Source organism: Siphateles boraxobius, unplaced genomic scaffold (genome assembly GCF_051911475.1).
Source record: "Siphateles boraxobius isolate OS27281-9 unplaced genomic scaffold, OSU_SipBor_1 11, whole genome shotgun sequence".
Lineage (NCBI taxonomy): Eukaryota > Metazoa > Chordata > Actinopteri > Cypriniformes > Leuciscidae > Siphateles > Siphateles boraxobius.
Genome location: NW_027508711.1, coordinates 15,262,639 through 15,289,412, shown reverse-complemented (window position 1 = coordinate 15,289,412; position 26,774 = coordinate 15,262,639). Strand labels below are relative to the sequence as shown.

General features: G+C 35.9%; 1 protein-coding gene across 1 annotated transcript in view; it reads left to right on the top strand.

Moving 5' to 3' along the window:
- Nucleotides 1-539: 539 nt before the first annotated feature.
- Nucleotides 540-26,774, top strand: part of tmem164 (transmembrane protein 164) — a 38,321-nt gene continuing 12,086 nt past the window's right edge. Inside the window, exons 1-3 of the mRNA XM_077197418.1 lie at nt 540-1,606; nt 12,861-12,910; nt 25,568-25,634. Of these exons, the coding sequence (XP_077053533.1) occupies nt 1,169-1,606; nt 12,861-12,910; nt 25,568-25,634 (555 nt within the window). The 5' untranslated portion in view covers nt 540-1,168. The remainder of the gene's footprint in view (nt 1,607-12,860; nt 12,911-25,567; nt 25,635-26,774) is intronic.

Here is a 26,774-nt window from a genome sequence, read left to right as displayed (position 1 = left end):
CATAGCTATAAATCAAGCCAATGTAAATATTATGTTAATGTGTATATATAATATATATTTTGAAGTATACACATATTTTTGTATTAATGTGTAATGTTCAAATTACACACATGCATATTGTTTACATGTGACATATAAGTCATATATATATAATTTTAAATGACATCTTTGTATAAATGTGTAATGTACAAATCACACAAATGCATAGCCATTGTTTACATACATTTGACATTTAAGTCACACACACACACACACACACACACACACACACACACACACACACACACACACACACACACACACTGTATATAAATATATATATTTTTTTCATATTTTATACAACTGACATGTCTCTGAATAAATGTGTAACATACAAATACAATACAAATACTTTTTATGCCTCTCCTTTCAATTAGTGTGCCCTCCACATTTTTTATTTGTGGGGACACTGTATCATTTTAGAAAATGTGACCCTAAAAAGTACAGCTACACCGGCAGTGAGAGAGTTAACAACTTGTGGAAAAGAAGGAGGGGCCACCGCACTCAACCAGACCGATTCCAGGAAATGTGCGGCAGCACTCAGCCACATCAATATGCTGATGGTTTTCGGGGGAAATAGCGCGCAGGCGTGTCGCAGTGTGGGTGCTGGGTGGATGTGGGGGCCCGCGTGAACAGGGCGGCGTTTCTATGGTTTCTCTTTTATTCGTCACATGGACCTGGGTATATCGCATCTTCTGCATCTGCTTTTAACGCATTTTATCGGATGATAGGTTGCAGCAGCGAGCTAAGTTACACCGAACTCTGTTACAACGGTCTCGGTCGTGTTTTACAGTGTTATTGATATATTTAAGGCCTCTCGCTCGGAACAAGAGCCTCTTTTAAGCTTTTATGTAATGGTCCGCTCTGGCCAGGAATATTCTGGACTCTCCCTTTAGCGAAGAAAACGTTTCTAGTCAAGACGTTACGTTTGGAAATGCTTCTTCATCCTTGCATACAAACTACAGCGCTGACGATCATCTGTGAATAACACACCGCATCAGAGTGTGTAACGTTAGGTCTCTACCACAGGTGTCTTTCACATAAAGGATGCCGATATGTTGAAACCGCTGAGTCCGCCCTCCTCCTTGACCATTTTATTATTCTTGCACCGAAGACAGATTTGAAGTTAATGTTTCGCCAGGAGGTTGGTGTCTTGTCCTTTATACCGTCTTGTTCGTACCTTTTTCAATACGAGCAGAGGAACATGTCTCGGTATAATATCTACAGTCTGCTGGACTGGATCTATGGAGGTGTGGACCCCATGTTTGAGGGTAATGGAGGGCCAGAGTGCGCAGCCTTCCTCTCTCCACAGCAGAGAATACTGGAGACTCTGGTCATTGTGTTGTTCTCTATTCTGGAAGTGGTGGTGGCCATGAAGAAGCTCAATGTCCCTAAAGAGGTCCGAGATGTTGGGAGAGATGGCAGAAGGAGCAAGGAAGACAGCTGGGGCAAGAACCTGTTGCTTGTGGCTCTGTGCATGACTTTTGGTGTTGAGGTTGGCTTTAAGTTTGCCACAAAAACGGTGATCTACCTCCTCAATCCATGTCATGTAGTCACAATGGTGCAAGTAAGTTTATTTATGAAACAATCATAAACTATTTTAAATTGTGGAGATGTGGTTCTGCTTTTATTGCATATGATTTGGGCTGGTAACTGAAAAATTGCAGGTTCAAAATCCCAAGAGGGTTTGCTCATCCATCAACCCTGTGGCCTTGAACAAAACACTCAACTTACCCCTATTTAGTGTATCATAAGTTGCTTTTGTTAAACTAGTTAATGATTTTGAAGTAGTGAAGGCTTGCAGCAATTTATTTCCTTTAGTTTCCAAGCTATGAGTGTCATTGGATGCACTGGTAATTTAAGATTTTTTTTTTTTAATTGCATACCACAAAGCTAGAGGCGAATTATAACTTGTTACCTCACCATGGCTCTCAAAAACACAAGAAGGAAATGATAGATCGGTTGTAAAAAGGAGGGAGTATACATTTTTGCAGCGGTTTAAACTGGTGTATAATTTCCCCTCAGAAATTTTACTAGCTGAATGAAGAGGAAATTTGTTTCCCATATAGTCATGTTTTTGTTTTGTTTTTTGCTTTTTTTCTCAACAGGATGTAATAACTACATTCCAAAAGCAATAAGGCACTCAAGACCTAACTATATTAGTGAATAATTGCCATTCGTCTATAATAGTCACTTAAAGGTACAATATGTAAGAATTTTGCAGTAAAATATCCCAAAACCACTAAGCCAATGTTATATATTTTGTTTAGTTGATTACTTACAATATCCCAAATATTTCCAACTATTTGTAAATCGTGAGAAAATTCCGATTTCAACCAAGGAAACGGGGCGTGTGAGCAGGGGTGAGGAGTCGCCAGTCAATGACGTCATATCCGCGTTACCCTCAGTTTCCGCCAGGTTTGACCATGCACTGCCATAGTAACCATGGCGACAGACGTGGACAACTGGGTTATGCCCATTATGCCTAGCAGGACGCTCACGCTGTTGTTGTTTTGTTCAAACATTATGGACCATGGCAAGCAGACTTTGAGACAAAAAAAGGACTAAAACAAAGATCAGCATCTTTCGAGATGTAGTTCAACATGATGAAATGTTAGAATATGATCTGTATGTTATTCTAATGTTGATCTAGCTTAGTTAGTCTCATACAGCCAACACACAACCTAACTAACAACATTCAACACACTCAAATGCCGTTTAGTGTGATAGTGTAACTGTTAGAGCAAGTGAAACAGCGCTGCGTTACCTCAAGTTTAACTCGTTTAATAAACTGACCTGTGTGAGTATTAATTCAGCACTTGCGTGTAGTTCGGTAGAATGAAATGTCCTTATTCCTTTATATCCGAGGGACTCACGTTGTGTGTGGCGCTGGTATACGTCTAGCAATCGCGCCCTGCTTCACACCACAGTCTTCTTAAAAACATCAATGTATTCTCTCATCCATAAAAGATCCATCAGCTTGACGACAAGATCCATACTTGCGCTTAATGCGGAATATACGTCATCAATATACGCCTTTGTTTCTGTAAGAGGTTAGCGACCCATGGTGGCGAAAAATCCTTGCATATTGTACCTTAAACCGCAGTCTTTAACTTTGACAACATTCACTATATAATATTACATCTCGTTCCTTATTGTTATAATAATAATCCTTAACTTTCAGTTTGATTAAAAAAAAAAATATATATATATTTATCTAAACTTATGTCCATGTTATTTGTGATTGATTTATGCCTAAATATATTTGTCTAAAGGTCAACAGTGGTAGCACAGATGTGTGTAGGTTGACACTGGACACATATGAGTCCAAATCAGGGCTTGCCTCTACAATTTACGGTCCAATGTGATGTCATTTACAGGCCTACAGTTATAGACTCCCAGCACAAAGCATTCAGAATATTTTGACTGTAGCACCTTTAAAGCTGAGCTCTATTACAACCCCTCTACAAACATGTTTGTTAATGCTTCAACGACAGCTCTGTTCATTATTGAGAACCGTATTTCTTTCATACTTGAAGTAGAAATTGTGATGCAGAATACCCTGAAGTAACGCATCCATGTAACTGGCCCAAATTTGTATACAGTAGTCAACATTTGAAGCGGATCAAAAACTTTCATCAAAATTATACATGAATTTTGAACAACACTCGTTCTTGTCTTTGGACAACTTTGATAAACTTTTTTGATCCACTTCAAATGTTGGTCTACTACTGTAGTTACTGGTCCAAATTAAAATATGAATTGTATGGCCCAACCAGATGGACATGACAGTCGAAATAAACATTTGTGATGGCCTTCCTGCAAAGTTCAGCTTCAACCCTAATCAAACACCTGAATCGGCTAATTAAGATTCCCAGAAACAGTTGATAATTGCAGACAGGTGTGTTAGAGAAGTGTTGAAACTGCACTCAGGAATGTCCGTACAGGATTGGGCACTTCTGGTTTAAATGATCTTGCTGTGTGACTAATGCAGTTTAAAAAGTACAAATATTCTATGAAGTGGTACAATTAGTTTTACAGAGTGTCCAAATAGCCCATCTTGTTGGCAAAGGCTATTTTTAGACCATCTCTGTCTTGGTTGAGCCACACAAAATTGCAAAAGGAATTAAACCGGTAACTGGGCAGTGATTGGAACATTAGATTTAGCTTTTGATGCAATGGCCCGAGTTCAACTCTTTTCCTGATCCCATTCTTCCCCCTTTTCCCAATGCATATCATCTCAGAGAACTGTTTATTTTAAATAAAAATGAAGAAAATATTTGAAAAGTGGATGTTAAATGCATAACGGCTATTTACTAAGCGTATAAAAGAAATTGGAAGTGGTGTCCTTGTGTTGATCGGACATCGGCCATAATTTTTACATTTTACTGAATAATCACACTATATGTATTCCATACTATTTTATAAGTACTACAATAACACCGAGGTGCAAAAAGTATTTGCAATAAAGTATAAATACCATCTAATACTATTTTTACAGTGCAAAGAAAAGACTCCAATTTTCACTTACCGGTAGTGTAAATAGGATCTTTCACCACTGCCTCAATTTTAAGGTTGTGAAAACCGCGTACTGTTATAATTCTAAAATTAGATAACACTATTTTAGATAAAGTATAGCATCTCACTGCTGTCCCTGTCATCTACACATTACTGATGTATTATATACGGATGTTTAACCATCATATATGCGTCTTAAAATATACTCTTAAAATATAGATGATACCAGAAACATAGTTTCTATAAACAGTTTATTTTTATTTTTTTCACAGCCAAGCTCATTTGGCAATTGAAAAGGGCTGGTACTGGTAGTAATTCCTCTTTAACCTCTCAAATATAATTTGAACTCAACTTGTTCTGTTTTTGGTTAAACTGGCTAAAAACAGAAGTGGTTAGATACAGTGCCTATTTGTAAGGAGTTGTTTGTTTTTTCAACAGAAATTCTTTGAGAAGTTTTTTTTTTGGACAAAGATAGCTAATCTTTTCACCTTTGCTGTAAATGATCAAAGTGGTCTGTGATTCAGTTGAACTAACAATGAGTTGATGAATAATAGGCTATATTTAACATTATCAACAAATCATATCAAATGATTAACAAATAACAAATCCCTGGGGGTTTGTGAGGGAACTGCAGGGGCTTCAGTGCAGGGGCTTCATTATCATGCTAATTATTACTTAACATGTAACATTAAAATAAACAAATGCAAAATGAATTGAATTAAAACTGAAATAGTAATATTTATTTTCAGGTTATGTGACCTTTAACCAAAATTAGAAAACCGTGAGGATGCAAATGTGTTAAATATATTAAAATATTAACTTAAAATACCCTATACTTTAAGTAAATATTTAATGGTTTTGGGGGGAAGCTGACAAAAAAGTTTGGTAACACCTGACCTGGTTCAAACCTTATGCGCTGTTTGTTTAGGGTCTTTGTAACAAAATAATGTCGTCTTTTTTTTTAAACAATGATTTTAAAAATTATTTCAATCATTTTATTAATATTTATGAATTTCATTTTTACTATACTGTCGTACAGTTTTGGGAGGTTTATTGTATCTTTCGCCTCAATTGGTATCAATGGTATATCATTTATTTGCCTTAATTTGTAATTATTTAAATATGTTCACTTATGTAAAACTGCAACATTTTATGTAAAATTCACTTTAAAGAAGATCTACATTTTTCTATTTCATTCATGTGATAACATGAAAAATGTGCCATAGTTGATAATAGTTAACATAGTAAAAAATAATTGCTGCCATCTACTGGAAAACGAACACTTTTAAATTGAAAATAACATGAAATGTCAAGTGCAGCCAGACTGCAGAGTCTCAGTGTCTCATATGCCATTACCAAGTTTTCATTTAGATTTGATTAGACATTATAAAATCCTTATTTTAACAATAATAATGGCTAAAATAGTAACTAAAACTTAACACATACCACATGGAAACTTATGCAAACAATTTCCAGTGATGGTGCAAACAAATAGTTATGCTAAAATACGTATCATTGCTAAAACATTTTAATATATGAAAAATGCCACATGCAAACTTTTGGAACATCTCTCTGTCTTAATGTTCTCATATTTAATGATAACTCATACTACAAAAGACAAAGATCGCAAAGCTAGTCTAATGACAAGCGTTTTTAGGATATGTAATGGACAAATGAGAAGCACCATCAAATTCAAGTGTTCCTTAATTTTATACTATCAGCTATATTAGGTGTAAATACTTGATATATTACCCAGTCCTTATCAGACATAAGCATTTTTTATTGTAAGCATTTTTATGACTGTTTATTGTAAAAAACCTCACATAGATGACAGGAACATTCTCATAAACATGAGAATGTTCCTGTCGTCTATGTGAGGTTTTTTTGTCTATTGAGCAACTAGATCAGGAAATCCTTGTTCCGTTTGCGCAGCCCAGCCCCCGGTTGCCCGTCTTTCACTGCACGCTATGATGCCTCTTTACTAGGCCTCCAATATGTGTTCTCGCCTCGGCACGTGTTCTCAAATGCAACATCTCATAGTAACTTCATAGTTCCACTAATGTCAATAAACTTATTTGTGCAAGTCTTGCAGTATTTGAACAAGGTCACAGTCTTATCATCTGGTAAATAGTAAAGCCAGAACAGTGTAAACAGATTCAATGAAGTGCAAAACCAGTAATACGTATCCACAAGTAGTTAAGGGAGAGTAACTTGCTATATAAATCCTTCGGTGCATACAGAATTTAACTCAAACATTATAGACTTTAGCAATAACAAACTTTAAAAAGTAAAGTACCTCCTTCCTCCAAACCTTATTGTCATGATATTTTCTCTTCTGTCTCATGAAAAACAAAGCAATCTAATTGTTAATTTGACAGTGTAATTGCACCAGATAGCAATAATAATAAATGCAAAGCAGAATTATATCAGCCTCAATAAATGCCAAAAAACGGAGCAGGAGTAGCTAAAGGTGTAGTAGTTAAGGAGACGACACTGATGTACAGTAAATGCATACAAGGACTATAGATAGACAACAATTGCTTTGTGTTGTTGTTGGATGAGATCAGTAGGCCCTACGCTAAGTTTCGGTTCATTTATGAGACGAGCCCCAGTTCACGCACCGGCGCCTCCGTGCACCGTGATATCTAGCTACCTGCTATATTTATTTCTTATCTATTAAATCCAGGCAATTGGTTGATGAAACAAACATTGATTAAAATTAAGATTCAATTAATACAAATCGTAATTCACTTTAAAGAAAGGCTATGTGCATCTGTTTGATGTCTCTGTGAAAGTTTTAAAGCAGTCTTTCAGTGCCGCTTTTAGAGTGGTTACGTCCGTAACATTGTTTTTTCCTCATAAATGCAAACAAGAAAAATAAAATAAAATAAATATTTTATGTTCTGTGGAGAGCCAACCCTTCTTCATCCGTAGGGTATTTTGGTTTTCGCAGTGTAGCCTAATTCACAGAAGTACTAAAAAGTATTTGGCCTAAAAGTTAAATATTTTTTGTGTCAAGCATATTTATTTCCCTCATATTAAATATAAAACGCATGTGTAGATAGATATGTTTCTAATGTCTGGACTCCATTATTAAGGGAGTATGTATATATAAACAGACGTTTCAATATATTGGTATTAAATTAATTTTCTGAGAATTTATATTTCAAGTTTTTACTGCAAATGTCACGTCCAGAATGCTGGAATTGCTCAATTTTAAATAATTATTCCTCAACTAGTTTTGTGGTGTAGGTCTACGTATTTTATAATGTTAACTTCCAATAATACTAATAGTAATCTAAAGATGTGGTAGCGTTGGATCTGGACGGGAAGGATAACTCTGGGAGTTGGAAGGGGTGTCTCACGATTCTGCCTTCTCACACGCGACACAAGGTCATGGATCTGAGTGTCGCGATTTCAGTTTCATATTGCATATCCTTACAGCCCTGTAGCAAGTAGCCTACCTGATACAACTATAAAATAGCAAGGTGACCAGTAGAACTACAGCAGACGACTACCCATGGCTAATAAAAAAATAATAATAAAAAAAATAAGATGCTTCTTCAGGTTGGAGGTGGAGTCTTTGGACGCTGAAAGGAGGATTGTTGCTTGCAAGCAGAGGTTGCACTGCACAGTTATATTTGTTCTCCCTTCTCTTTCTTTAATGTGAAATGCTGTTTGAATTTCCAAGATAGAAACGCATTCTTGCCCTGGCTCTGTTGTTTTGGCTCCATCTCTACCTCTAGCTCCTGCTGCTCCTCTTCCGACTCCATGGGAAATGCATGGAGTTGCCTTAATTTAATTACAGAGTGAATAAACTCATGAAACAGAGAAGTATCATCATGTAATCCATTGATTTCAACAATGTAACTGTATTCTAAATACCAACTATTTAAATTGTAACTGTAACGTAATACAGTTGCTCATAATTTGTATTCTGAATACGTAACGCCGGTACATGTATTCCGTTACTCCCCAACACTGGCTATTGATAACTTCCTTGTCACTATTCAATTCTAATCTTCTCCTTCATCAAAGCTCTGAAATATCAATCATGTTTGCACATATTCAAATAGGCGCAAACATCATTGGTGTGTGATCTCATGTCTCATAACTGTCATGACACTGACATTCAAATGACACAAATTTCAGGATATATGGGTAACAAACCAGTTTTATATTCTTTTTATTTTGTTTAACTGAAGAGATTGACAGACTCTGCTGGCTGGCTAACGCTGAACACCATAGGCCTATAAAAGGTAGGCTATAGCCTACTTGCCTCACAGAAATGTCTACTTTTAAACAGAAAAATTCAAAACGAAAGAAAACAGAATGCTCTCTGTTTATGTAATCCGTATGAAATGTGCATTTCTCTCTGGCGTGTTCACTAGACTGCTGCGAAGATTGCGGTCAGCATCGTCAGCTTCATCTTTGCAGCCGGCACTAACATATTTAATCATTACTTGTGCCGGTTCTTTGTGACAGCTTTTAGGTGCTTTATTGGCAGCGCCACCCTTACATGTTACATGAACGCCTCACCATCGCATCGCCGCTCCGGTGACCGCAACATACACTTATAGTCTTTGTTCTTCTATAGCAAATTATAATAGCATATTGCACTTTCAGGCAGACATGGGCCAAACACATTCAGCCAGTTGGAACAGAAAAACACACCAGTATAGGCCTGGGGCCTGTACCATGATGGTAGTTGAACAAACTCAGGGTTACAGGATTAGTTTAGAGTTGACAAAACCAAACCAATCCAACCAGGCTTTGTTGGTACCATGATGCTGATCATGAACTTTCTCTGTCAACTCAGGCTTTGATCCTGAGTGTAGGAGTTTAAGTGTGACATCAGTAGCAAACAGCCAATCACATGTTGAGAAAGAGTGAAACTGAGATTAATTTCTCGCGAGAGAAGCAGCGCAATTCACTTATTAAATAAAAGTATTAAAATAGTACGAATTAAACAAATTAACACAGCAAGAAGAAAGCAGCTGTCTATGAAAGAGGACAACTAAAAGAAAAGGTCTTGCTACTGTATATCAGTGCAAGTAAAAGTTCTGAAGTTATTTTATACAGCTGATAAAGGTAGAGAGAGAATTGAACATTTAAGCTCACATGTAGTCATTTTATAGCTTCATCTATTGATGCTAAAGCGTATTTATATTACCTTTATATATTTATTAATTTAAACTGCGTAATAATAATTGATGAACTAAAATTGTACATGTGTGATTGATAAAGGGTATAATAATTACATAAATAATATCTAAATCATACAAATTTATTATTCTAAATAAGCATCACTAAAAACCAGACGATTTTGTCTGTAAAAATCATTTGCTATGTAGTGACCTTTAATTTGGAGTAGAAACAGGTTGGAGTGACTTTATCGCATCAGACATGTGTCACTTTGCTCACAGCTGATTGGTCCAAGTTCGGTTTGCAACCTCTTACCTAGAACATAACCTGCCCCGGACCAGGTTAGCCGTGGAGTGTAAGTTACTATGGCGATGAACACTGCTAAAAGCCAAACCACTTTCATGGTCCCTAAAACCCAGGGTTGACGCAAACTAAACTGAAACATAGCTGGCTAGCCACCTAAACCGGCTTCATTAATTTTTGAATTATTATCGTTAAAAAAATATATCTGCCGACATTCGGACTGCCAAACAATACGGCTCGCACCTCATGATGAGAAATGGAAACAATGAGCGCAGTTCACACAAAGAAACTTTGAAAATACACCGGATAAAAGATTCATGTGGAGTTTTTATATTTATAACGTATGATACAGTTAAGCAACATCACAGGACCACGAGTGCTGAATAGCCTACCGTCACAATTGAAAATGTGACACTGATTTCATATGACAGTTCAATAAACAAGTAATTAATATCAAGTCACTTACATTTTAGACACAATATTGACTGTTTTTGTTCTATTTAAGCAGCGAAAATAGTTCAAAACAAAGATCACAGCAGAATCACAGCGCATCTCATCGGAAAACATAACCGAATTACTGAATGATTCGGCGCTTTGAATGAATCGGTTGAGTCAAAGATTCAATGACCCATTAAAAAACTGCCTCATTCCTGAACGATTCAGCCGTTTGAACGAATCATTTGAATAAATGACTCAATAACTCACTCATTAGACGGTCACCTGCTGCAACCTACTGGTAGTTTAGTTTCGTGTTTAAAAGTAGCCGATCATTCTTTCCAATATATCATATTTGTAGATTCAAAAAATATTGAAAACAGTTTCAAACGTTATTTAATGCAGTTGTAATATTTCAGTGTAAATGTATTAATTTGATTGGTAACAGCCATATAGTTTCTTATTATTTCAATTTAATTTATTGATCAAATTTAAGAATTTAAAATGAAAGATGAAGCATATATTTAACCAGATTATGGAAAAATGCTCTTTATAAAGGTTAAAATATCATAAATTTGCAGATTTAAATATGTAAAAGCTGACTGAACACTGATGAGAATATTGCTTCAGAATAAATTGTAGGTTATTTAGCCTGGCTACAACACAAAAAAAATCCAATTTTTTTCTGGACAAGCAATTTCTTTACTTGGACAAGTGAATGACCGATTTACTTGTTCGAATGACAAGCAAATGAAATGCCTTAATGTTGAGCCCTGAGTTATATTTTATATAGTATTATGTTTATGTGCCGAGCCTGAGTATAGTTTTACACATCAGCCCAGTCTATTCTGTAAAGTTAGTGATACGCCGGGTCAACAATGTCAACCTGTGATTTTATTAACCCTAGGGTCTATACCATTAAGCCGGTTTAGGGAGCTAGCCCAATACGTTTCAGTTTAGTTTGTGCCAACCCTGGGTTTTAGGCACCATGAAAGTGGTTTGTCTTTTAGCGGTGTTCATCGCCATAGTAACTTACGCTCCAAGGCTAACCTGGTCCTGGGCAGGTTATGTTCTAAGTAAGAGATCTCAAACCGAAATTGGACCAATCAGCTGTGAGCAAAGTGACACATGTCTGATGCGATTGTCACTCCACCTGTTTCTACTCCAAATTAAAGATCACTACACAGCAAATGATTTTTAAAGACAAAATTGTCCTCCTTTTAGTAATGCTTATAAGTAATTCTTATACAAATTAATAATAATTTTGTGTGATTTAGATATTATGTAATTATTGTACCCTTAATCGATCACACATTTACAATTTTAGTTTATCAATTATTATTATGCACAGTTTAATTGAATAAATATCTAAAGGTAATATAAATACGCTTTAGAATCAATAGATAAAGCTATAAAATGACTACTTGTGAGCTTAAATGTTACATTTTCTCTACCTTTATCAAATTTATAAACTAATTTCACAACCTTTACTTGCACTGATATAGCAAGACTTTTTATTTTAGTTGTCCTCTTTCATAGACAGCTATTTTCTTCTTGCTGTGTAAATTTGTTTTAAATTCTTTATATTTTTCCATCTCTTAATATTCTGTAGTGAATCGCGCTGCTTCCCTCGCGAGAAATGAATCGGTTTCACTCTTTCTCAGCATGTGATTGGTTGTTCGCTACTGTCACACCTAAACTCAGGATCAAAGCCTGAGTTGACATAAAGTTGATGATCAGCATCATGGTACCAACAAAGCCTGGTTGGATGTGTTTGGTTGTGTCAACTCAAAACTAATCCTCTAACCCTGAGTTTGTTCAACTACCATCATGGTACAGGGCCCTGGAGTGGCTCACAGCCATCCTTAGTTGCCTTTATCACTGAAAGAAAAGACTGCATGGACCACATTCTCATAGTGTTCGTAACCAACAAAATTGTTTTATCATATTTATCTGAAATTTATTTATGAAACATCAGAAATAATTCTTGAAAAATATTGTTTAAACGGCTCTATTACAAATGCAATTTTATTTTTAGATGTGTAATTTTAACAGTTTTTTTGCTGATGGTGTTGTTGAATTGGTGTGTTTGTATTGCTACATGAGAATAATTAAGTAAAATATACTTAATAGGTATATTTCTGCCATAATCAAAGTGCTACATAATCCAAGTTGGTTTGAAAGTAGTTCTGATGCAACACTGAACTGGTTCAGAATGGTGTTGTAATCTTCAGGTATCCATTTTTCAGTAGCCAAACATCTCTTTGATTAACACTTACTTAGCCACTGAATATGAGCACAATATGGTCCATAACTTGAGCACAACTTGGCCCATGGTTCAAAGATTGCTTTTATCTTTTATCTATATTTTCTTTTCTGAAAGGGTCCGTTATTGAGCTTTATTACTTCCTCTTTTGCAGATCTTCCTGCTTGCATGTCCTCCCTGTAAAACTGCAATGGTTATCTTTAGGTAAGTACTCAGAAAGAGGTTGCACTGCAGAGAACTGTGAGCTTTCTTTGTCAACTTCACACTTGGTCTTGTGCAATGTGATTCTAGTGACAGTAACTAATGTAACATGTGGCCTCTCCAGCTTATGAGGAATTCAAACCTATGTGTATCACCAGAGGCTGTTCTTAAAATATCCTTTGAAACTTTCAACAACTTTTTCTGTGGATGCTTAGGACAATCTAGGGCTGCAAGATTGACAAAAATCATAATTGCCGATTATTCCCTTAAAATTGTAATTGCGATTATTAATTATGATTATCACAATTTACATTGAATGATGATTTGAATAGCTTTATACCATTGTTTGAAGCAACTGTATGCCATATTTTTATATAAAAATTAAAAAAACAAGCTGAAAAACTCTCCCTAAAAAACTTTAATTGCTTTTATAGCAGTAAGCCTCAAATGTCAACTATACATTGGTTTGGTGTCTTCTTTAAATAATAATAAAAATAAAATAAAAAGTAAAAATATGCATGGTATAATAATAGGGGCTTTCGCATTGGGTAATTCTAGGAACTTAGTTATAGGATCTAGCCACCAGGGTAATTCCCTAAGAACTAATGTTCCCCTTTGGCTATTTTCCAAACTCTTACGAACTCTACACTTACGTCACTGGTAGTTTCTATTGTGCTGGGTTCTCTGAAGTAGTCGTGATTCGCCTCTCACAACGTAACAAGCTCTAAACACACCTTATGAACGCAGAATAATGTAAGTGGACTTTTTTTTGTAAACGCGCTTTGAGCGATATTTAATTGTGGCATCCGTAATTGTAATCGCGATTAGAAATTTGATTAATTGTGCAGCTCTACTCTTAGCTAGTTAGCTCTTAGTTAGCAATGACTTAGTTAGCCATGTCAGATTGAAACTATATCTCTTATGTATTGATGACTGTGGTGGCGGCAGTCTAAACTTTTAGGGTACGTTTACACAGCAACAATGTACTAAAAACAATTTTTCCTTTGTGTCAAAATGTTGTCAAAATTATCTCTGTTCACACGGATCCACGAAAACGATTAAAAATGCTGAATTGTGCAAGCCAAGCTGGGTGTAGCAGGTGATGTCACTTTGTAAAGAAACAGTACACACCTATCTAACTTTTTCCTTACGCCCATGATAATTAGCGCAAATTTTGGAAGTAACTTCCATTAAACTGTAAACAATGAGCGAAAGGTTCATTCTATGAATGCAATAAAATCTATGAACGCAAGCTTTTCAAAAACTCGGTACAAGGAGATGACATTATTCAACTCACCCTCCAACCATCTAACATTAAAAGGAAATTTAAAAATCTAAAAGCATTAACAAATTACTACAACAGAATAATGAATGTAAATAAGTGATTAATGTTCTTTTAAAGGGTGAGTAGTTTTATTAACATCTCATTGCACCAAGGTTTTTGAAAATGCTTATTGCGTTCATGGAGCTAACCTTTCACTGATTGTTTACAATTTAACAGAAGTTGCTCCCACAATTTGCGCAAAGTGTCATGAAACAGGAAAAAGGTGGATAACGCATTACAATTACACTTTCAACTGTGAACATATTTCTCACACATGGTTGTTACTGCCCCTTTTTCAAATAGGTTAGATATTTGGACCATTTCTTGTAATATAAGTTTAGTTTGTCAGTCTGTTTAAGGTTTCTTCAAATGCATCCACTCAGTTCTGCTCAGTTCCTTGAAAAGACTTATCTGACTTCCAGCTCTAAGAATTTTTTCTGCCAATCATTAAACTGGTTTGGACCTATTATCTTACATATTTATCTCTCAATGTCCACCTAATATGAACTGTCTAGGACATAGTGAAACATTAATATCTAAAACCACACAGATGTGTTAATGAACTGTGAATAATTTTTTTTGTACACAACCATAGAGCATAAGCTAAATCTCCATCCTCTGCCTTACATATCCAGAAATATGGTGTATCTTTTAACCCATGCCTAAACAATCTGGAAGAATCTAGTAAAACGGTGCATTTTCTTAAATGGTATAAGGTGTTCTATTGCAGGGGTTTCCAAAGTAGGGGTCGCGACAGCGTGAGACAGCGAGGGAGGGTCGCGAGATGATTTCCAAAAAAAAATATATATATATATATATATATATATATATATATATATATATATAACGATTAGAAATAGCATATTGTATCCATAATTTAACAAAATACAAAAATAGTAATTAAATAAAAAATTAAAAAACATCAGCCTTTTAATTTTCCTTGACCGTTGGTCCTGAGCGGCTCCGAGTGGCGGTCTCCAAAATTAAACCAAGAATGGACTTGCTGTGCTCCAAGCATTGTGCCCATCCATCTCATAAGGTGATGTTAATATTTAAATGAAAATAATGAGTAAATTACTATAAAACCATATTATATTTTTTGATTGTTGTGTTCTTTTTTGTTTTAAACATGCTCGTGTTTAGACCGTTCTATTTATGCGTGTGCGCAACGGAATTGTTCCCACCCATCTCATTAGGTAATGTTAATATTTAAATGAAAGTAATGAGTATATTACTATAAAACAATATTAGGGGAGGATTTTTAGTGTAGGCCGATAGTAGGCTGTGTAATGTATCCTGATTGACTTTATGATTAGTTAAATCTGTTTTGCACATGCATCGCCACAGAGTTAACCATTTCAGACAGCCTCTGTCTCGTTCACTTCACGTCTCTGGGCGTTACGCACAGCTCAGTGTGGCCGCTCCAATTTTCCTTCAATGAAATCTAACCTTAGTGTAATTGACAGAATTACTAAAAAATATTTTGCTACCTAAAAGTTAAAGATTTTTAATAAAACTCAAGAGATGGTTGATGTGTGAAATTTCATGATTTATGAGTGACGTTAGTAGAATTTTCAAAAAAATATTTTGCTACCTCAAAGTTAAAAATGTTTTTGTGTCACGCATGCATGCATGTCTATTTCCCTCATATTAAATATAAAACGCATGTGGACTGATATTTTTCCAATGCCTGGACTCCTTTATTAATGGAGTAGGCCTATATAAACAGACGTTTCAATATATTGGTATTAAATGCAGTTTTTACTGCAAATGACAAAATGCGCGCTCTCTGGTCCATCAGTGCTTGAGTCACCATATATCGGAAAACATTTGGAATGGGTCAGACATAATTCTGACCACTTATTAAGTTTTGTTTTAAGTAAATTTCGTTTTGTATAAATTGTATCTTCATTTTAATCAATGTTTTCATCAACAATTTGACTCGATTAATAAATAAGAAGCAAATACTATATTAGACAATACAATTAGGACACGGAGGCGTTGGCGCGTGAACTGGAGCGCGTCTCATAAATGAAACGAAAACTGACAGAAAACACTTGTTAATTAATAAACAATTCAAATGTTTAATGCATAATCCTTACTTTGGCCGGTTCTTTATGGCAAGCTTTATGCATGCGTTGAGATGCAGAATAGGCAATATTAAAATGCTGTCATTATAAAAGGTTTCTAGTGTCGATGTATTGCTTGTTTTTCTGTTTACATTTCATGTTGTGACACTTCTCTTCTCGCGAACATAATGCTGCTATGTCAGAGCGGCCAAAGCGTCAACAAGTTTTAACAAGCGTCAACAAGCTTCAACAACCTTCCCCGTACTTTTTGACAAGCGTCCTCGACAGAGCGGCCCACAGCTTCTTTGCCGCTCAACTCGGCGGCGGTGTGAACGTACAGTTATGCTTCTTGTACGGACTTTTGGGACTCAGTTTTGAACTGGTGTCAAGGCGTAATGAATGAAATGCACAAATGGTAATTAAATAGAACCCCTGAAATGAACGAGGGAGAGCTGTGTTTTATTTTTCACAACATTTCATATTGTGTGGAACATTTACAACACGTGAATTCATCCACTCCCGAAATACTTAAAAGTAAGTGGCTGGTGAACTGGGAGAAGAATAGAGTAAACATTAGAGTTACTTACACAATGTGTATCTGATATGAATAAAACGTGTCGATAATGGAATAATGGAAATGATTATTATTACCTCTTCCATAAACATCAGTGTGTATTTTACAAACTCTAAATGTATTGTTTTTTTAGTACTTATGTGAATTTAGGGGGTGGTATTTATTTAGAGGTATTTTCCACCTCCGAGGATATAGGGGTCGCGAGTCACTCGCACCTTTATTTTGGGGGTCGTGGGCTGAAAAGTTTGGGAACCCCTGTTCTATTGCATCCTAGTGTTTTCACCCTTGAGTCCTCTTTAAAAGAACCGAACTCAGACCCCTGAAAAAGGATCAAGTGTGAAAACACCCCTAGATGCTGTTTTAACATTATTTAAAATTGCATTCCATTCCTCGCCATTGAATATCAGGTTCAGATCTCTTTCCCATATTTCCTTAAAGGGGTCATATAATGGTCCATGGACTTTTACAAGTTGATTGTACTGAAATGTGTGTTGGCAGTGCCTGTACACAACCATCATTTAATGATAAAAATCCATCCAGTGTTTTTGTTTTAATCTCCTTATGTTTTCCCCTGCCTCAAATTGAGGCGTTTGATCTTTTGACGTCACTAAATCGGACGCCCCTCCCACGATTCTCCCACAATAGTAGAGCAGCGTTTCAACACAGACCCGCCCTGAGTGAGCTGTCATCGTAGTCCGCCATTGTTGATACGCTGGAGCAGAATGGCGCAGAGTAGTTCACTGATGGTTCACGACCCTTACCATATGCCGATATTACCATACAACAACCCAGGAAGTAATCTTTGCAAATCGCTTGCACGCTTCACGATGAATGCGGCTAATGTTTACACTCAGATATTGCCGCATGTTTTCTATGGAACGTTGCGACGTTCTCAATATAATTCATAATCCCACGTTTATAATGAACAACGCGTTATGGTTAAGGTGTTATTAAAAACCCTGCTAGTACAAACAAAAATAGATAAAAGTGACATTACGTTAACCAACCATTCAGAAACGTCCTGTTCGAGAATTGTCGAACTTCTTCGAGGCCGTCATCTTGTTCCGGGTCCGACTCCGGTTCAAATTTATACAGTTGCACAGATGTGTCCTCAGAGACTCCCGCTGCCATTCTTTCTCCAAAATATATCCTCAACTGTTGTCAAGGCAACACTCCACCTGTGGTTGTGTCAAAACGCCCCAAAGAACAGAGGGGCGGAGTGAGCAAAGCTCATTATCATTTAAAGGCATAAGCACTGAATCGGCATGCTGAAAACAGAGCGTGCTGAATATTTTTAATAAAAGTATATTACAAAGTTTTCATTTAGACCGTAAAAATTCATATTAACTTGTATAAAAATGGCATTATATGACCCCTTTAAGAGCTAGTAAAGCTCATAAAGACTTTGAATCAACCACGAGTAGTTCACTGATGCTTCACGACCCTTACCATATGCCGATATTACCATACAACGACCCAGGAAGTTATGTAGTAGAACCAAAAGTTGTACTTGTACATAGTAAATGTTGTAACTAAATAGCGGGAACAATTGAGATCTAGATATGACATAGTTAGGGGTGGGAGATATGGCAAAAAATATACCCCCCCCCCCCCAGAAAAATCAAGATTTTAACTCGATTCTTTTTCATGTTGGTTTTACTATTTTGCAAGTGACTGAGCATTTCAGCTAAATAAATGTCCCCATTTTAAAAACAAAGCCTAACAAAGTAACAAAAATATAAAACAAAAAAGAATGGCATACATTTAGGCCGAAGTGGCGAAGATAAAAATCTTTGTCATTATTTTCTTATTAAAAGATAAGAACAACGATACACATTACATATACACAACATGCAATATACAAAAGAAATAAACAGTGCTTAATTTTTTCATCTACAGTAGGTGTATTTAACAGCATTCAAGAAAGATATTAAATTAATAAATATAAAAAAAACACTACATAGACTTCACTGGATATTATACATTGACAAATTTAAAAGTAGTTTTAATGAGTATCAGTCAAGAGCAGTGAGTGATTCTCTTTGTTTTTTGTTGTTTTATTAACATTAAATGGATAGTTCCCCCAAAAATGAAAATTGTCATTTGCTTTCTCAAGTTGTTTTAAACCCAAATAAGTTTCTTTCTTCTGTTGAAAATAAGTTATTTTGAAGAATGTGGCTAACCAAACAGTTGCTGGTCCCCAGTGACTACTGACTACTATGGAAGTCAATGGGGACCAGCAACTGTTTGGTTAGCCACATTCTTCAAAATATCTTCTTTTGTGTTCAACACAAGAAAGAAATTAAGAAATTATAGGTTTGATATTAGGAACAACATTAGAGTTAGTAAATTAGGACAGAATTTTCATTTTTGGGTGAACTATCCCTTTATGGACAAGCGGCAGCACATTTACTATTAGGCTACTGTCACTTTAAGACCGGCACGCATCTAATATACATGCAAATGACACGCACCCGATTTTCTCTCAAATGTTTGCTTTCACTTTAGACATAATCAACTGTGTTTATGTAAACCTGGTGTGTTTTTGACAGTATTAACCCAATAAGACTCAAAAGATAACTTAGACCAGGCGCTGTTTGACAGGCTTTAAGTGCCTGAGCGCTTTGGGTGTATGCTCTCAGAAAAGCACATGTTAGAACAGCGCATCAGCTCACGAATTAAATGTTTAATCGTCAAGGGTTTAAAGCAAATGCAAATAATGAACTTTTGTTTATTGCAGTGTCCCGTGAGTGTAACTCGCACCTCTGCATTAACATGTGATGTGATATTGTACAGCGCTACTGAAAACCATTTTGAATTTTGGCTCTTTCCCCGTCATTGATGGAATTTTCCGACATTTATGGCACGACGCTTCTCCGCCAGGTAGGGGGCGCTATTACACATCTTCTAAAAGAATACAGAATCTCTGGATCAAAACACGGGTGAAGAAGAAGCAGAAACAAGTATCGTATCTCGGCCAGATTGCGTTCGTTACTAGGCTACATAGATGCGCGAACACACGGAAGTCGGCGGAACATTCTCGGCCACTGTACGTTCTTAACTAGGTAACAAGTAACATTGCGAGAACACACGTCGTGATGGAGAAGGTAAGTTGGAAGAAAGCTTGTCTAACATTTTTAGACTAGAACATTTAATATATAGCCCATCGTATACATTATTATTGATGCAGTCAAAAACTCTACAATTACTTTTCAACCAGGCCAGAAGCTTTGGCTCAGTTTGGCTAGCTTACGTTATCTGAAACTAAGGGAAATGTTAGTGGGTATGGGAAGGAATGAAGATGTATTTCTTCATTTTATTTTAAATTTTATATTATACTGTATTAATAGTCATTCTAGTTACATTAAGGCTAAATGTATTAAAGCAGAGTGCTCTGGGTAATATTTTATATCACACAATAAATCATTATACCATTTCGACTAGACACATTCAAAATGCAAAAAGATTTGTTTTTCCAAACTGTTTGGAGCAATTTATTTTTGTAATTTTTGTATATTTGTAATTTGAAATATAACATTAAACAGTATGTTTGATGTGATGAATTGCTCTGTCATTTATCAGATTTACCAATTGTTATAATTTCAATTTGTGCTGGTTAATTACGAACAATAGGTAAAAGTGGGGGTGGGGCTCCATTTGGGCTCCTCCCCTAACCGCATGTGATCTCACTCCAAGCTTTTGATAAAACTTGAGAACCCTGTACATGTCAATTAAAGGAAACAATGTTCTTCTAACTGTGAACTCTATGTAAGCAAACAAGTCTATTCCATGAATGGATTATCGGTCTAGAGTGTGTATTTTGAGTAATTTTAAAACGATTAACATTTGTAGTTAATTTTGTGGTCATTTTTCAGCCATGTCGCGTCTGGTGTAGACAGACAAAATGCTTATCTTATCACATTGTGTCTGGATAGGACACAAATGTAAATCTGGTTTGAAGTGGATCAGTGTTGTATAAAGCGATATATAAATAAACATGACTTGATAATCAACATTGTACCGCAAGTGCTGTCCATTAAGCCTAACTTGTATTGAAGCCGCATTTTCCCTAATTCTTCCGCTGGAGAATTTAGATGTGTAGATTCAGCCATCGCGTCTGTTATAGAAGATGTAGACAGCGCATTCATTTTAAAAGAGGAACAGAGAACCTCGATCAAGGCATTTGTCGATACAGTTTAGTGCTGAGGCATTTTCTTTCCTGGTTCGGTTGAAACGCCCCATAATCACAGCACAATGGAGCATAATCATACTCACATTCTGACTCGAATCTGAGTATGACGTCAGGCTAGGTAATGTCACCAGATGTCAATAAATAATAAATAAGCTCATGGATGACCTGAATTTTGGATTAGTCGAATTATAAATTGATTTCTTTCAAAATGGAAAACGTGTGCTTGAATCTAGCCCCCTGAAAAACTATAGCACGTACTGGAGACATTTACCTCTTTAGTGACTGCTGCGGCTAAACATTTTGAAATAGATTGTGACCCTCAACTCTTGGGTGAGGGTTAATGCAATTCAACATTAATTCACCAAAACACCGTCAAGGAACTCTACTGGGTGACAGATTAATGTGTGTTTTTGCATGTAAACGTGTGTTCATGACATCAGATGCCTGTTAGCTTGCATTTGCAAAGGACGTTTTTGGGACAAGCATATTGAAACTGACTTAAACTCAACACCAGAGATGTTGTTCATGTCCCTAACGTGGTTTCAAGAAATAGTTTTAACCAAAGTCCAACTTCAAATGTAAAGAATTTTGGAAAAGATAAATAATATTACTTCTTTAATATTTAGTAATTTAACTGAATTATAGGGATACATTGATCATGATTTTTCATGGCCAATTCCGATTGGCATTTTTTTTTTTACAAGGAAATAGCAATTGCTGTTGTTATTTTTTTTTAAGCAAATGCATTTGTTTATTTGCTCTCTTACAGGCCAAACTGACCTTGAACAAAAACATTTATAAAATGTATCATTTCAAATTTTGGAATGGCCTGACTTTCAGCTTTGTGAAATTATGCTGCATAAAACATACCTGCACAAAACAAAAACAAAACAGCAGATGAACTGAATGAAAATGCAAATGTACTCTCTGACAGTACTGTGATATTGTTCCCTTGGTTACCGCTGTACACAAAGCAGCGCTGCACTTACTGTACAAACACTACTGTAATAGGCATTATACGGAAACAGGAAAAGAAAATGGCATCAAAACATTTCGTTAGACTGTCAGTTCCTATCAAAGATGCATTCAATTAACCCCCAATATTATATATATATATATATATACTGTGTATATGTGTGTGTGTGTATATATATATATATATATATATATATATATATATATATATATACTGTGTATATATATATATATACTATATATTATATACATGTATATATATATATATATACTATATATTATATATATACTATATATTATATATATATACTATATATATATATATATATTACATTTATATTTTTTTTATTCAAACATCGTGAACAGTTAGCTTGCTGTGCCTGGTACATCCCTCTTTTTTCTCTTTTGGCACACATGTGCTCTCCTCTCCTCTTCTCACATCTTCAGCTTGTCCCGTCTCTGGCCTGTGTCAACGTACGGTTTACAAACTTTCTAATATTTCCACACAGTTTACATTTTGCGACATGATTGCAATGCAGTTTGTGTGCAAGTCCGAAACTTAGATCGGCCTAAATGAAACAAGCAAAAACCTTCCGGTTCCAATTGATAGCCAGTCAACCGGTGCATCTCTGCTGAATTTATTTTCTCTATACGCATTTAAAGCAAATGGGGTGCCTACGTACTGGCTTTTGTAGCGTATTTTTTCTTCAAGCAAGTCGTTTAATAAAAATTGTGCGAACAAATAATACTGCAGTGGCTGTTGGTGACTATTTAAATCTAGCAGGTTTGGAGTCTCGTGTTGCAAATCCAATGACGATTGGTAGTGACGATTCTCTCTGACCAATCATTTATCTGTAGTGTTGTCACATCACATTTTAGTGTCGGTACGGTACTCTTGGAACCTCAACAGAGGTGGTACCATTTAAATCGAGCCGTACCATGCAGTGGAAAAGCACCACAAAGTGAGCCGAGCTGCACCATACCATGCAGTGGAAAAGCGCCATTATAAAGACCCTCAGAAGTGACCACTTAACCACTGCATTTCACAGTCCCCCCTTTGAGAGTTCTAATATCTCCTCACACAATGCAAATTTAAACCATAAGTCCATTCGCCTATGTTTTTTTAACATAATCTCCATCTTACAGTCTTGTAACTTTAAATAGTTGCAGGCACATACAACTTTTTATGCGTCGTAGAGTTTATTAAAAGATTCTATGGATACTTTAACAAACTGTTTACAAATTTACAACAAGGTGTGGTAACACATCATGTATACCTTGCTGATGACACAGAAAACCATGAAGCATGAAAGTGGAAGCACTAAATATCCATGAAGCGTGAATAGCTGTGAAGTCTGTCTTCTGTGAGGGACACTTCTTGTGTCAATGCAGTTTTCAATGCAGAATCGCTATGATGATTCTTTGTGTCCCTCATGATGCTTGATCATGGATGTCTAAGGTGGTATTCTACCCAGGTAATCTACCCCTCTTAGGGCATTTACGTTTTTGTTTGTTTTCTGGGTTTGATTTATTCAAGGATGCTGCTGCAATCTTTACTTTTGCTTTAACATCTTTCACAGGTGAACTAATTTGAAGTTAGTTTGAAGAGATGCAACAGAACATGTGAGGTTTATGTAGGACAATGCATTCTGTACTCTGATTAAAGGCCGTCAAAACAAGTAGAGACTAACGGACCATTGTCAATAGCCACTATCAGTCACTAATAGCCAGGGGTTTTTGGCCTGCTGAATGCCATGGTCCAAAGCACCAGCTGTGTCTGAAATAACTTCCTATTGCAATCCAATGGGGATTCTGATCACCAAATATGGCAGAAATATATTTAAATGCTATGCCAAAGGCTACTTATGTTAACTATTGCATAATAAATACACATACACGTATGCAAAATAAGTTTTAAGAACTTGGACAAATCATATGATTACATTCTTATATTTGTTTGGTTTCATGTTTCATTTGTTTCTTCCCTGTGCCTTTCTGACTTGATTTATACTAGACTTTTGCATCCGCATATATCATAAATTACATATACTCTGGTTAACGTCTTGTTTTCTGTCTGTGAGCTTCTTCTGTTGTTCTGATTGCAAGTATAACAGTATAAGTTACATGGGAGAGATCACTCAAACTTCCTTAGATCTCATAATTTTGTGGAAAATTAATAGAAGTTTTCATTCTTTCTAAAGATATGTGATGTAAACATGGTATTTTATCAATATTTTTCCATCTAAGCCTTTGGACTTAAGTCTTCATAGAGTTGTTTTGTGCGGTTTTCTGTGATCACAAATAAATGGAAGCAGGCGTTTCTGAATAGGTACTGCATGAGTGTTCTCTTTATGTGTGAAATAATGATAAATACTCTTTGATTCAGCATTATTAATGTGTACTCCTGAGGCGTGTAAAGGGCGGGGTTTAGAGTAGCACTGTGGGGCCGGAGAAATATTAAAATATTTGCTTAATTATCAGAAAAGCTCTTGTCTATTTTGGTGCAGATCATTAAACTGTTTTGCTGTCCTTAAGAAATCCTTCCAAAATCAAGTTTTGGGAGGTACCTTCATGCGTAAAGAGTTCAGTTTGGCTAGACTTTATCAATGATAGCCTGTGATTTGGTTAGTTTAATGTAATTATTGAAAACGTTAGGGGTTTGTTTTACTTTTCTTCGTTTTTGCTTAAATAACAGAAAACATTAGCTTTACTGTTATGTTGGTGTTTCTAATCATTCCCACTTTGTTCTTATCAAATTTGTGCTTGAAATTAATTTTGTTTCATGATAACTGTAGAAGAAATTTGAAACTTAATTTTAAGTTCATGGTAAAGGTGGACATTTGGGTGATGATTGTAAGAATAAGTGCATGTTGATGTCACAGTGCAATGTGTCTTGAATAAAATGGGCCTTTTTTATATAAGGTGCAATGTTTCTCTTTCTTTTTGAAGTTTAACCTTTTTAACACTGTTTCATTTCCTTGGGTTCCTGAGGTTTTTAAACCCGTAGTCAAGATATAATGTAGCCTATTTGTTATTTGTCACGTACGTATGTCTAAAATCAGGAATTTTTCTTTCTGGTTCCGAGTTCCGACTCCCCCTTGACGCAATAATCTGCGTAATGTAACTGCTGTTCACCTTCTGGCAAAGCAGAGTATCTATCTATCCATCTATCTATCTATCTTACTATCTATCTATCTAGGCTATCTATGTATCTATCTGTTTGTTTGTCTGTCTATCTGCTTCAAGGCAGCATAACTGCTGGCAATGGCAAGCCATATAAATGGGTTTGTTTGTGATGAAATAATTTTTGTGTTGGAATTTCTTCTGGCCTATCATAGCCTCAGGTTTTGAATGACATTTCTGATATTGTCAGTTTAATGATATTTCTTAGTCAGTTTAATGTCACTGTTTTCCCTTGTTTGGCCTGTACTGTATTTAGAACTGTGTGATCCAGTAGTGTTGATGTAGATGCAGTCTTGCTGTGAGCTTTCTACTGTAATTTTTAACAATCTTTTCTGTTTTGAAGACTTCAGGTCCACATGCTGAATGGAGCCCTTCTAGCTCTTCTTTTCCCAGTAGTCAACACTAGACTGGTGAGTATATTCATTATAATAATGTAAAGTTATTAAATAAAGTTACCAAGTTACTTGATTAAAATTACTCTATAGTAGTTGTTGAAAACACTTCAATTGCCAAGTATTCCTCACTGTAGACTGTAGCACGATGACGTTGTGTAGTGACGTAACGTATGTTTAAGTGCGCATTTGCAATCTGCCAAATGGTGTTGTAAGGTATATCTTCAAAATGTATGCGCCATATTGGCTTTTACTATTGGCTTTTGGTTTTAATGCACATGCACAAGTTAATTTGTAGCCATGCTTAATGTTATGTTCAATAACAAGGATGGACAACAGAGACAGTCAATGAGCATAATCTGTTTATATTCTAAATTAAAATTGATTTTAATTTACCAGTTGTTTATATTCCACAAAACCTAGAACCCAGTATTTGTTTTGTGGCTAGTATTCTTTTCAGGATTCTAATGTTTTTAATGATAGAGGGGAGATCCATCTTGAAGAGCAGGAGATAAACTGAATTTTTTAGTTTTTGTTGCTGTTTTGGATGTTTATTATATTTTAACAGAATAGGGAGGACACTATTTTTTCTGACATTTTAGACATAAACGGGAGATTTGAGATAATCTGTTCTCCTGGGTCAAGCTGGGGCTTCTTGATAAGGGCTTGATTACTGCCAGCTTGAAAGTTTTTGGGACTTGTCCTAAAGAAAGGGAAGAGTTAAAGGGCAAATTTGCAATCTTCCACCTGCTTTCTTAAGAGCATGAGTGTGCATTTTTAGCAATATTTGGGGGGTTTCTCTTTAACTTTCTTCAAGCAGAGGGGTGCAACACTATCCAGAGTCTTTATTCATAGTTTCTATCCTCACATCAAGTTCTACAGATCTTTTGGGCACTGTACAGTAAAAAGTAAGCACACTTCAAGCACTTCCACCACTGTAATATTTCACTGGGCCAGTAGTCAGAGAGATAAAATTGTGTGTATTTATTGCCACTGTCTTGTGGAGGTGGTGATGGTTATTTTGATTGACTACCTACATACTAGGTTAAATTGGTGCTTTATGTTGATGAAGGCTGATCACATGTTCGACTTTTATTGTTTTCCTAGAGCCGCCAGGTGGCGATGGTACCGTAGTGCTCATCACTGCTTGCATCGATA